At 44.9% G+C, this 13,994-nt stretch overlaps 1 protein-coding gene across 7 annotated transcripts in view; it reads left to right on the forward strand.

Annotated features, from left to right (window-relative positions):
• Positions 1-13,994, forward strand: part of TTLL7 (tubulin tyrosine ligase like 7) — a 245,761-nt gene that overhangs the window by 188,971 nt on the left and 42,796 nt on the right. For all 7 annotated transcript variants that reach the window (XM_056532560.1, XM_056532564.1, XM_056532566.1 and 4 more), the window contains exons 17-18: positions 1,733-1,870; positions 10,413-10,493. In XM_056532560.1, the coding sequence (XP_056388535.1) occupies positions 1,733-1,870; positions 10,413-10,493 (219 nt within the window). The remainder of the gene's footprint in view (positions 1-1,732; positions 1,871-10,412; positions 10,494-13,994) is intronic.

Below are 13,994 nucleotides of genomic sequence, written 5' to 3' on the forward strand. Positions count from 1 at the left end.
ACCCTGGTTGGGAAACACTGACCTAGACAGTGATTTACAGCTCCCAGCAGATCTTTATTACTTTTATATGTAAGGATTTGCTTTATCTATATTAGTTATCTACTTATTTTTCTTTAATCCTCACTCTTTCCTATTTTTTGGATGACATTTTGGGAGCTTCAGAACCAATTACCAGGTTTCCATAGAGTTCTGGTCTCAACATAAAATGGTTTCAACATACAATGGTCGTCCTGGAACCAATTAATATTGTAACTTGAGGGACCACTGTATACTAATTACGTCTTTTCTTTAGTATTTGACCAAGTTAGTGTTCCAGTTGTTCATGATCCTGACTTCTGCATGCCTTGACAGGACATGTTGTTCTTGGGCATAACTTGGGTAGGGACTGGTAGGGCATATGGACCAGATACTTGGTTTTGAGGACAAAGTGTACCCATATTGCTTGACAAGTAAAAATCTTCTTAGCAGCTGGACCTCCATTTTTCTGACGTTGAGCTTTGTATCCTCAGAATAATTAGTGAAAGCCTAAGGGTCTATTCACACGGGCAGAATTTCCGCACCACTTTCGCTTCCTTGGGTGGTTTCTGGCTTTTGCGGATTTTGTGTGGAATTGGTGTGAAAATTCAGAAGTGTGGAATCCCATAGAGGTTTATTGGGCTTTCATTTGAGGCGGAGTTCCGCAAGCGGAAATTCCGTCCGTGTGAATAGACCCTTAGGGTCCACCTCAAATGAAAGCCCAATTCACGTCTATGGGATTCCGCACTCCCGTTGACACTTCAGATTTTCCGCTTGCGGAAATTCCAAAGTGTCAACGGGAGTGCGGAATCCCATAGAAGTGTATTTGGCTTTTATTTGAGGCGGAATTCCGTTGGTGGAAATTCTGCCGTGTGAACAGACCCTTAGGGTCTGTTCACATGGCAGGATTTCCGCTTGCGGAATTCTGCCTCAAATAAAAGCCCATAGACTTCTATGGGATTCCGCACTCAAATTCCCACAAGTGTGAATAGGACTGCGGAATCCCATAGAAGAAGTTTTAATGGGCTTTCATTTGAGGCGGAGTTCCGCAAGCGAAAATTCCGTCCGTGTGAATAGACCCTTAGGCTAGGTTCACGCTGCGGAATCTCCGGGCAGAAAGTTTCCGCCCGGAGCTTCCGAGTGCGGCCAGCGCCGACTGATTCAGGACCGCACGGACATCACTGTCTCCGATAGACTGTAATGTGTTCCGCGAGTATTTCCGCCTGAAGAATGAGCAACGCCATTCTTCAGGCGGAAATTTCCAAGTGGATTTTCCGTTCACAAATTCCGCTTCACAAATTCCGAAGTGTGAATTTGTGAACGGAAAACCCATTCACTACACTATACATATTAATTTCTGCCTGCAATTTCAAAGCGGAATTGCAGGCGGAGATTCCGTAGTGTGAACCTAGCCTTAGGGTCTATTCACACGGCGGAATTTCCAAAGAGTCAACGGGAGTGCTGAATCCCATAGAAGTGTATTGGGCTTTTGAGGCGGAATTCCGCTGTGTGAATAGACCCTTACTGTATCACACTACTGTACACTATAGCTATATCTAGTGAAATAGATTTAGCCTAACAATAACATATTATTCAGCAAATCCCCAAGTAATAAGACATACCTCTTTATTCTATTGAACTATTGCATCCGTCTTCATCTTCTATTACCCAACTATTATATTCTTCTTCTTCTTTCTTGGGTTGTCAATGTCTTTAGAACGAAACCGGGTTACATCATCTATCAAAGGACCAAGAAGAGGAGCTGACCAGACAGACTCTGCATGTTCTTCAGAATATGAGGATTAGGTTCCCAGGGAGGATGGACGAAGACGAAACATGCGCCACTATAGATGAAGTAAGTCTCTCTCTCTCTCTCTATGGGGGACATGTATCAAAGATTTTACCCCTGTTTTGTCTGTATTTTTTTTGCGCAAGCCCTTTTTTTGCACATTTTTTTGCACACGTTTTGGTAGAGCATGTCCTCCAGATGTGGCCGAATCAGGGTACCTTGGAGTGACCTCTATAGTACACATGGATTTATTACTGCGTACTTTTCCTTAACACCAAAAATTTTGCCGCAAGAGCTGTTTTTTTTTTTGCGCAAATATAAGCCATCTTGGACTTAACGCAGCAAGATGCTCTAAATCAACGATTCTATTTTCCAAAGAGTGGATTGAGGAGATTACTATATTTACGAAGTTTATGAAGCTCATTGCGCTTGATTGATAAATTTAGCGCTTCTGCACATAATTTAGAATTCGGGAAAAGGGGTAAAATGCTTCTACCATACACAAATAATGATACATGTCCTCCTATATATATATACACATTTAGTGCACTGCACACTCATCTTTTTTGTTTTTGTTTTTTATTTATTCTTTTTAATACATAAATACATCACAATTGTTACATTTCATACATACATGCTGTATATACTCGAGTATAAGCCGAGTTTTTCAGCATGATATTTCGTGCTGAAAACGCCCCCCTCGGCTTATACTCGAGTGAACAAAAAAAACGTTTCTGGCTTTAGCTGTGAGGGGATTGTCCCGGCCATCCATCTCCGCCTGTCAATCCCTTCTCAGTGGTCTTCAACCTGCGGACCTCCAGATGTTTCAAAACTGCAACTCCCAGCATGCCCGGACAGCCATCGGCTGTCCGGGCATGCTGGGAGTTGTAGTTTTGAAACATCTGGAGGTCCGCAGGTTGAAGACCACTGCGGCCTTCGTCATCATCCAGACCCCCTCTTTTGTTTTCTACTCACCTCCCCTCGGTGGGAATGAAGGGTGAGCTGGTCCGGGCTGTCCATATTCGACCTCCTATGCTGCAGGGACCGTCCGGTGGGGAGGGTTAGTCGTTCCAGGCTGTCCATCTTCATCGGGAGGCCCTCTTCTCCGCTCCGGGCCCAGCCCCACGCAGGGACGTCCGTGCGTGACGTCCCTGCGCGGTGGCGTCAAGGCAGCTGACGGGGGGGGATGATGACGAGGGGGGGATGATGACGGGGTGATGATGACGAGGGTGATATTGACGGCGGTCGGATGAAGACATGGGGGGGATGATGTATTTTCCACCCTAGGCTTATAGTCGAGTCAATAACTTTTCCTGGGTTTTTGGGATGAAATTAGGGGCCTTGGCTTATATTCGGGACGGCTTATACTCGAGTATATACGGTACATATACAAAAAGTTGCATTCATATTTAAAAGACATATGCAACACTTCCATAGAGCCGAGAAAGTGACGTAAAAAAAAAGTATAAAATACATATGCCTAAGAATTAATAATCCATATTTTTCCTTTTTTTTTTTTTTTTTATACCCCTTCACCACAGGACGGGCAAATAAATAAATAAAATAAAAAATAACTTAAATAATACATCACTTTATTCATTCTTAATAGTTTAAAGGGGTACTCCGATGGAAAACTTTTTTTTTTTTTTAAATCAACTGGTGCAAGGAAGTTAAACAGATTTGTAAATTACTTCTATTAAAAAATTTTAATCCTACCAGTACTTATTAGCTGCTGAATACTACAGCGGAAATTCTTTTCTTTTTGAAACACAGAGCTCTCTGCTGACATCATGAGCACAGTGCTCTCTGCTGACATCTCTGTCCATTTTAGGAACTGTCCAGAGCAGCATATGTTTGCTATGGGGATTTTCTCCTACTCTGGACACTTCCTAAAATGGACAGAGATGTCAGCAGAGAGCACTGTGGTCATGATGTCAGCAGAGAGCTCTGTGTTTCAAACGGAAAATAATTTCCACTGTAGTATTCAGCAGCTAATAAGTACTGGAAGGATTAAGATTTTTTAATAGAAGTAATTTACAAATCTAAAAGAGAGAAAAGAGTCTCAGCTCACCTGGGGCGTGCACGGCTACCTCCAACCAAAGTAGAAAAAAATAGAAAAAGGCCAGCACGGCTGAATGAAATCTTCAAAGCTTTTATTCACGAATCCTCGTTAAAAACCTTCATGGTGGCAGAAAGACACGGACATATACAAAAATAGAAAAATAGAATTGTAAAATGGATTATGTAGGTAGCACCAAACGCACCTTAAAAAAGAGAATGCAGGAGCATATCAGGCATGCCGCAGGTCCTTTGACACCTAGCATGTCTAATGTCTCAAAACACTTCTTTCTTAAACATAATTCAGACATATCGTCCTTGCGCTTTTATGGCATTGAAAAAATCAAAAGAAGTAAAAGAGGAGGTGATCTTATACGTATTCTTCATAACAGAGAGATTATGTGGATTTACTTGTTGAATTGTACATATCCGCATGGCCTGAATAACAAGACGGACTTAATACTACATTACTAAAAAGTCCACCACTTGTTTTGTTTCCCATAGCTGTTATATAGTCCTATTGGATTTTATATGTGAATTTTTTAATGATACATGTATTTTCCTGCTTTTACTTGTGTTGGATTGCACACTGACATAAGATGTCCCTCCCCTTCCTAATGGAAGGGATGGCCTTGCAGTATATAAGGCATTCTCATTTGAGTATTGGCAAGCTATGAGTAAGGGTATAGCAACCTGAAACGCGTCAGCCTTGTTCGGGACTGTTTTTCCATGTGCAATATTTCTATTTTTGTATATGTCCGTGTCTTTCTGCCACCATGAAGGTTTTTAACGAGGATTCGTGAATAAAAGCTTTGAAGATTTCATTCAGCCGTGCTGGCCTTTTTCTATTTTTTTCTAATTTACAAATCTGTTTAACTTTCTGGCACCAGTTGATTAAAAAAAAAAAAGTTTTTCACTGGAGTACCCCTTTAATATGCCTTCTTAATAGTTTGTCTATCTTCTGTGCAGGCGCCATGTTTTGGCCGGAGTTCCTTTGTGTTCATGCATACTGCGTTCAAGCATGCCACAATTTTTGGCAAATTCTTATGCAATCCCCCCAAAAATTAAAAATGTTATGCTTTCATATGAAATCAAAGGCATACAAAGGTACAGTAGGGCACCATAAAAGTCTACCGTTGCCACAGGCGTAACTATAGGGCAGTGTTTCCCAAGCAGGGTGCCTCTAGCTGTTGCAAAACTACAACTCCCAGCATGCCCAGACAGCCAGCGGCTGGAATGGAGAGGTAGCAGTCGCACCAGGGCCCCAAGGCACCTCTGCCCCATAAGAAAATACAAGTATTATAAGTGTCACTTGGTAGACACAGGGTCCTGTGACAGATTTTGTATTGGGGCCCAGAGGCTACAAGTTACGCCTCTGACCGTTGCCGTACATTATATGGAGTTGTAATATGGCCATGTATACCAGCCCTTATTGCGTTTACCACTCTGTCTGTCACATAGTCCACAACTTTTGGTACTGGCACTTGTCTGACCCTGTGAGTGCCAAGTTACAGTATTTTCTTTTATATAGAAATGAAGAATTTACATTTTTTTTCTGTTTGAAGAAACCTTTTATTGAAGCCAAGAAACAGTCATTGCCTTTTGTGTATCCATCTGTCTGCATTTATTAAAGAGTTCCGCCAACATAAACTATAGCTACATTGCTGCCTGAAAACGTGCCAGAGACTTAATCTACTAAGTGTACCAAAATGTGAGAACCTCGATATGCGACAGGCTCAGGTCAGTAGGTAACAACACATCCTATAGTATTAAGCCAGGGTACCTCCAGCTGTTGCAAAACTACAACTTCCAGCATGCTGTGTGAGCAGGGGGCGTGTCACAAAGCCTCAGTGTACAGAGCCCTGCTTGTCCTCAGTATACAGAGCCCTGCTTGTCCTCAGTGTACAGAGCCCTGCTTGTCCTCAGTGTACAGAGCCCTGCTTGTCCTCAGTGTACAGAGCCCTGCTTGTCCTTAGCGTACAGAGCCCTGCTTGTTCTTAGCGTACAGAGCCCTGCTTGTCCTTAGCATACAGAGCCCTGCTTGTCCTCAGCGTACAGAGCCCTGCTTGTCCTCAGCGTACAGAGCCCCGCTTGTCCTTAGCGTACAGAGCCCCGCTTGTCCTTAGCGTACAGAGCCCCGCTTGTCCTCAGTGTACAGAGCCCCGCTTGTCGTCAGTGTACAGAGCCCTGCTTATCGTCAGTGTACAGAGCCCTGCTTGTCGTCAGTGTACAGAGCCCTGCTTGTCGTCAGTGTACAGAGCACTGCTTGTCGTCAGTGTACAAAGCCTGCTTGTCCTCAGTGTACAAAGCCTGCTTGTCCTCAGTGTACAGAGCCCCGCTTGTCCTCAGTGTACAGAACCCTGCTTGTCCTCAGTGCACACTGCCCTGCTTGTCCTCAGATCGCTGCTTGTCCACCCACACTTTCTGTATTTTGTCTCTGCACAGAGACACACAGGCAATAGCTGCAGGGACAAGACAGCATTTTTTGCACCCAAAAATACACACATATTTTAACCAATGTATATCACAACTATACATATAATGTTATTATCTACAGTATATAAAATGTTTTTGCAAATGACAGTGCTCATTGCCATTTAACCTATATTCCGGCCACAAACATTGCTACATATTACGTACATATACAACCACTTAAAGGGGTATTCCGGCTTTAGACATTTTATCCCATAAGACATAAGATGTCTGTTTGCGTGGGGCCCCCCCCCTGTGATCTCCCTGCAGCACCCGCATTATGTACAGCTCCGGGCTCGGTAACCGGAAGTTTTCGAGACTGGAGATGTTACGTAACGCCACGTCCCCCTCGTGACGTCACGTAACACCCCCTCCCTTCGTGTCTATGGGAGGGGGCGTAACGGCCGTTACGCCCCCTCCCATAGACATGAAGGGAGGGAGCATGACGTCACGAGGGGGGCGTGGCGTTAGGTCTCCAGCCTCAAAAACTTCAGCACAAAATACTAGTGCTGCAGGCAGATTGCGAGGGGGTCCCAGCAGCGGGCCTCCAGCTATCAGACATCTTAAGTATAGGGGATCAAATGTCTAAAGGAATACCCCTTTAACCTGAAAAGTATGACAGGTACTCTTTAAGTTCTGGAAGATAAATATTTATTTAAAAAAAAAAATTGTTAAAAGAAATAATACAAACTGCTGTTTATAACCATATAATTTTTATCCAAATGGCAATAAAATCTAAATTTTCCCAGCTAAGATGTTTGTTATCTCTCCAGCCTAACGCGGCTCGCAGCAGGAGTACCCAGAAATGTCATTTTGTTGTCTGGGGTCATTTTGATTGTCCCGTAAAAAACGCTGAATACACCATCCCGCCGTTTCTGCACCGAGACCTCTCGCAATTAAGTTCAAATTAAGCAAATTAAGATTCTCTTGAAACTAAATGGTTTTAATTACACTTTTGTTCCGATCGTCTTTATGTAACTCTTGTAGATAAATATATATTTATATCTATACTTCACAATGGACCAGGGATTTTTTTTTTTTTTTTTACTCAATTAAAATTCTGCTGAATCTGTCCTCTCGGTTGCAACTCCCCGATCCTGTCGTTCGGAGTTTGACGTTCCGAAAAAAAAAAAAGATTTATGTTTTTCTTTTTTACAACCTCTGGATGCTCTTCAAGAAAAACTCTCAGCGGGCACCCAGACGTTTTCTACCAATGTGATCAAATAACTTACCTAACGGATACAGGGAGGGTATTTTCTTAGTTTACAGCTCTGGTGGAAATGGACCGTGGGGACCATTTACGTTGGAGGGAACGTTTACTCAGTATGAATGTTTCCCAGACAGCCCTTTACTGGCTGAAAAATCACCAGAAAGCACAGTCCAAAAGCTGTCAGGACTGAAATGTGTTCCGGCTGCAGGGACCAGTAATGCATTGCTCGCCGCCTTTAGGCACTAAACATTTCAGCACTCGGAATCTGCCTACAGAAATAAAAAATAAAAAAAGCAGCCCATAAAATAGCCATAATAATCACCAGAGTTCGGGACCCGCACTTCTCCCGGAGACGGATGACACTGGCAGGACATGTGTTCTTGCGTCGCCTTCTCCATTTGTCCGCAAATATTTACGCTCTTTGTTTGGTCCGTGAGTGATCGTCACGTTTAAGAGTATCTAGAACAAGTGTATTCATACTTTGGCAGTGCCGCTGGTAGAAGAAGGCATCTGTTTTATTGTTAGAAGAGTTATAAGAATCGGGGGAGTGACATAATACTTAACTTTTAATAGTAGACTGATAAAAATACACACAAAATATTGTGAGAGGGTAGACAGCCTGATAGATGCTGTCTAACAATAGACGCTCCAATGTAACACAGACTGTTAATATAATACGCACAACTGCATGAGGTATGCAGTGTGCTGTTGTACTATGTAAGGCTATTTAAGCTAGGTACATACTAAGACCCGACGCGTTTCGGTCCTTAGTCACAAACCTCATCAGGGGTCAAAGCAATCTGGCAGTATGTGCCCAAAGCCTATACAAGGGGATAAGAATTCAAGCACAGTCCCCTAATAGTAGGATAACAAAACAGAGGTGGGGGTCATGGATACACCTGACCCCCCACTGTATATAAACGTGTACCCCTATGTCATCAGGGGCATACTGATCCGTGGTGCAGACAGTCCCAGGTAGGTAACCCTGTAAAAGAAAGGGAAACAAGGGACAGCTAAACCCAGCAATACAAACAGACGAGTCTCTGACCTGTAAAGAAAAGGTGCTGGTGCTACTCACGGTTTCGGCGTCCGCATGAAGGTTCCTGTGCGTACCCGCAAGTAGCGGGGAGCCGTGCTGTCACCGCCGGCTGCCAAGCGCACACAAGGAATAAGAGGCGGCATCTCTGGTTAAATCCACACCCAGGAGCAGAGGGCAGTTCCGGCGTGATGACGTCCACGCCGGCCGATACCGCTGGCCGAGAGGGGCGTAGCCAGAGTGCAGGGTCATCTGATCTGGAGGCCAGAATCATAAGTTAACCCTCGCATCACTGGAGTTGGATGGGTAAGGCTTAATAAACAGTGGAATACACTGTTGGATAGAAGTAAATGGATGGCTCAAATGACTTAGCATAATGTACACCTATGTAGAAGAGTGAAAACCACTAGACAAGAGAGGTGACCCATACAAGGGTCCAATAGTATCCCCAATAAAAACAAACGTATATTCCACATTCGCTACACAAACTTAGGATACAGGCAATAATGGAGGCTAAGTAAATAGGTAATATGATTAAATACCTGGTATGGGCTGATCCCCAAGCCGCATATAGTAATGCGCGGCAGGGATACTTAGCAGTAGAGGACCAAAACAATATTGGCCCATGGGATTCGTGACACTAAGCAATAGGGGGGGGGGAGGACATTCAGGGATTAGGGATATTCTATCAATAACTAGATTTAGTAGTAAGTTCCCATGGTGAGCAGGGGATACGGTCACCTCCTAAAACAGGGGAGGGGCGAGAAAAAAAAAATTGTTAGAAGAGTCCATCGTCTTGAGTTTCCCAACCAGTGCGCCACCAGCTGCTGCAAAACTACAGCTCCCAGCATGCCCGGACAGCCTGCGGCTAGGGGAACGCTGGTTCGAAAAAACTGGACTATAAGGTTTAAAGGGATTATCCAACCTAAGGTAACTTTAGTACTTACCTGCAAGACAGTAATGGATCTGTGCTTGTCTTGTGAGGGTAAATGGCCATGTTGTGAGTACACCATAACGCTGCTGCATTCTTTTTGTGAAATGGCTATTTCCTGTTTGAGTTCCTTCCCTCCAACTACAAGTTCCAGGATTCCTTGTTTGTAAGTGTGAGGTCACTCTTTTCCCTCCCACACATCAGTCACCCTACCTATTGCAGCACAGCTGAGCTCCCTTCCATGCTGTGCTGTGCTTAAAACTACAATTCCCTGCAGCCCTGTGGAGAATGATCTCCCTCCCACCCATCGGTTGCTCCACCAATTGAGGGACTGCCATGCTCCCTTCAACACCTCGCTAGTGATGTATTGTTCCAGGCCGCACTGAAGAGCCTATGACAACAGTCATTTTGTATACTGCTAAAAATTACAATTGGGGCAAAGATCACATAAGAATTGTGAGACCAGCCATCACACAAAGGGGCAGACACTATATTATGAACTACACAAACTTTACAGCCCATATAGCACAGTCAAATAAAAAATCCGGGAATAGCCCCTTTAACTACTTAGACTTCCAGCAATCGGCTGTGTTCTGTGGTGGAACCCAAAAACAATTGTTTAATTATCCTATGTGTGCAGGTGTAGTGTTTGTGTGTATATATATGTAAGTGGAATAAATATCCAGTGCTCCGAAATCCAGTAAAATTTTTACCTTTATTGCAGATCAATTAAAGAATGGTAATACAAAAGTAATGGTCAAGAAAAAATACAGCTTGACACATTTTGGTGATAACCCCTTAGTCATAAGCACTTTTTTTTTTTCGTATCACAAATGATAACACACGTTTACTAATACAGTGTTAAGTATTTATGACACATTGTTTCTGCTGTTTTGTACAGATTATGGAGAATTGGCGATATCACAAACCCAAGGTAGCCTCCTACTGGTTGATAAAGCTGGATTCTGTGAAACAGAGAAAGGTGAGATGTTTGGTTATTACATTTGGGTCTTCTTTAAGTATTCAGTATATTCAGTGCACAATCCTATTGGTTGTGTATGATGTTTGGCACTCTTAAAGGGGATAAGATGTCTGATCGTGGGGGTTCCTGCCGCTGGGTGGTGATCTCTGGGCTTGCAGGGGCGGCATCCAGAACATGGAAGCTTGGAGCTTCCGCGTTTGTGACGTCACGCCACGCCCCCTCTATTCATGTTTATGGAAGGGGGCGTGGCGGCTAGTGCGTAGCCATCAAGCCTCCTCCCATGGGCATGAATGGAAGGGGACGTGGCGGCTGTAGTCTCCAGTCATCTGGCACGGAGCGTAGTTCGCTCCATGCACGGATGACTGGGGTGCCGCGCCAGAGATTGCAGGGGTCCCCAGCGGCGGGACCCTGGCGATCAGATCAGATGTTTTTCGGCAGAGTACCCCTTTAAGGGTGTATTCACACGTGCAGCACATACTTGATTAGCAGGATTTGAAGCTGCAGATATTGATGCCGTGTTTAGTCATTAAAGTTATATTGAAATCTACAGCATAAAATCTGCAGCTTCAAATCCTGCGCCTTAAATATGCGCAGGATACTATACGTGTGAATAGACCTTAAAGAAGTTATTCAGGATTAGAAAAACATAGCTGCTTTCTTCCAGAAACAGTGCCACATCTGTCCTCAGTTTGTGTGTGGTATTGCAGTAGAGTTCCACTGAAGTGAATACAGCCAAGTTGTAATACTGCACACAACCTGAGGACAGAGGTGATGCTGTTTCTGAAGGAAGCTGTGTTTTTGTATTCTGGATAACTCCCTTTAACTATACTTAGAAAAAGGTAAGAGCGGATGTATCTGTATTTCATAAGCAGTTGCCATATAAGAAGCTCTTTCTCAATCAATTTCTCCTTATAAAACATTTAAAGGGGTATTCCTATTTCCCTTATTAACTTCTTAGCCCCCTCTGGCCTGTTTGCACTTGCCAGAGGTGGTTGTTAAAGGGGTACTCCGGAGGAAAACATATTTTTTTTAAATCAACTGGTGCCAGACAGTTAAACAGATTTGTAAATGACTTCTATTAAAAAAAATCTTTACCCTTCCAGTACTTTTTAGCGGCTGTATACTACAGAGGAAGTTCTTTTCTTTTTGAATTTCTTTTTTTTTGTCTTGTCTCTGCTGACACCTCTGTCCGTGCCAGGAACTTGGTTTGCAATGGGGATTTTCTCCTGCTCTGGACTGTTCCTGATACGGGCATCAGGTGTCCGCAGAGAGCACTGTGGACAAGACAGAAAAGAAATTCAAAAAGAAAAGAATTTCCTCTGTAGCATACAGCTGCTAATAAGTACTGGAAGGACAAATATTTTTTTAATAGAAGTCATTTACAAACTTTCTGGCACCAGTTGATTTAAAAAAATAAATAAATAAAATAAAATGTTTTCCACCGGAGTACCACCCCTTTAATCACTAAGACCAGTGTTTCCCAACCAGGGGGTGCCTCCAGCTGTTGCAAAACTACAACTCCCAGCATGCCCGGACAGCCGTTGGCTGTCCGGGCATGCTGGGAATTGTAGTTTTGCAACAGCTGGAGGCACCCCCTGGTTGGAAAACACTGGCTTAGACTGACCCTCCAATTTTTTTCCGCCCTTCCCTGCAGGACTATGTATTATTTAGGATTTATGATAATAACTTTTGTTTCAGACTTCAGTCTCCATCGATTCTTTGGCGGGGGAGCCGATAGAACATTAGACATTGCAGTATTCCAGTGGTTAATCTTTTTCGCTCCTTTGCGCCGCTATTTTAAACCTGAGGTTGCATGCCAGAGGTACAGCTGGCATAACCCCAAGAAGCATTGGAGGGCCTATCAAAAATAAGTGAAGAGTGGAACATATCCAAGCTTGACTCTCAGTGGGTCTCACAAGAGAGATCCAAAACACAGCATTAATCTTCCAAGCTACTGTCAGATCCGTCGAAAGAAGTTTGTCCTCCTCCTACCACCCTGTGCTAGAGTGAAATGTGAACTCATAGATTTGCTTTGCATTACCATAATTCTGGCCTATGCATATTCTTGAATTCCCGCAAAAAAAAAAAAAACATACCGTATATACTCGAGTATAAGCCGACCCGAGTATAAGCCGAGACCCCTAATTTCAACCCAAAATCCCAGGAAAAGTTATTGACTCGAGTATAAGCCTAGGGTGGGAAATACCTCATCCCCCCCTGTCATCATCCAGACCCGTCATTAACATCCTCATCATCCCCTTGTCATCATCCCACACATCCCCCCTTCATCATCCCCTTGTCATCATCCCACACATCCCCTTATCATCCCACACATCCCCCCTTCATCATCCCCTTGTCATCATCCCACACATCCCCTTATCATCCCACACATCCCCCCTTCATCATCCCCTTGTCATCATCCCACACATCCCCTTATCATCCCACACATCCCCCCTTCATCATCCCCTTGTCATCATCCCACACATCCCCCCTTCATCATCCCCTTGTCATCATCCCACACATCCCCCCTTCATCATCCCCTTGTCATCATCCCACACATCCCCTTATCCCACACATCCCCCCTTCATCATCCCCTTGTCATCATCCCACACATCCCCTTATCCCACACATCCCCCCTTCATCATCCCCTTGTCATCATCCCACACATCCCCCCTTCATCATCCCCTTGTCATCATCCCACACATCCCCTTATCATCCCACACATCCCCCCTTCATCATCCCCTTGTCATCATCCCACACATCCCCTTATCATCCCACACCCCCCCCCCCCTTCATCATCCCCACCCCCCTTCATCATCCCCACACCCCCCCCCCCCTTCATCATCCTCTTCTCATCATTCGCCCTCAGTGGTCTTCAACCTGCGGACCTCCAGAGGTTTCAAAACTACAACTCCCAGCAAGCCCGGGCAGCCATCGGCTGTCCGGGCTTGCTGGGAGTTGTAGTTTTGAAACCTCCGGAGGTCCGCAGGTTGAAGACCACTGCGGCCTTCAACATGCGGACCTCCAGAGGTTTCAAAACTACAACTCCCAGCAAGCCCGGGCAGCCATCGGCTGTCCGGGCTTGCTGGGAGTTGTAGTTTTGAAACCTCCGGAGGTCCGCAGGTTGAAGACCACTGCGGCCTTCAACATCATCCAGCCCCCTCTCACCCCCTTTAGTTCTGAGTACTCACCTCCGCTCGGCGCTGGTCCGGTCCTGCAGGGCTGTCCGGTGAGGAGGTCGTCCGGTGGGATAGTGGTTCCGGGCTGCTATCTTCACCGGGGGCGCCTCTTCTCCGCGCTTCCGGCCCGGAATACGTTGTCAAGGCAACGTGACTATTCTGAGGCCGGGCCCGAAGCGCTTAGAAGAGGCCTCCCCGGTGAAGATAGCAGCCCGGAACCACCTCCTCACCGGACCACCTCCTTACCGGACAGCCCTGCAGGACCGGACCAGCGCCGAGCGGAGGTGAGTACTCAGAACTAAAGGGGGTGAGAGGGGGCTGG

This window comes from Hyla sarda, chromosome 7 (assembly GCF_029499605.1).
Source record: "Hyla sarda isolate aHylSar1 chromosome 7, aHylSar1.hap1, whole genome shotgun sequence".
NCBI lineage: Eukaryota > Metazoa > Chordata > Amphibia > Anura > Hylidae > Hyla > Hyla sarda.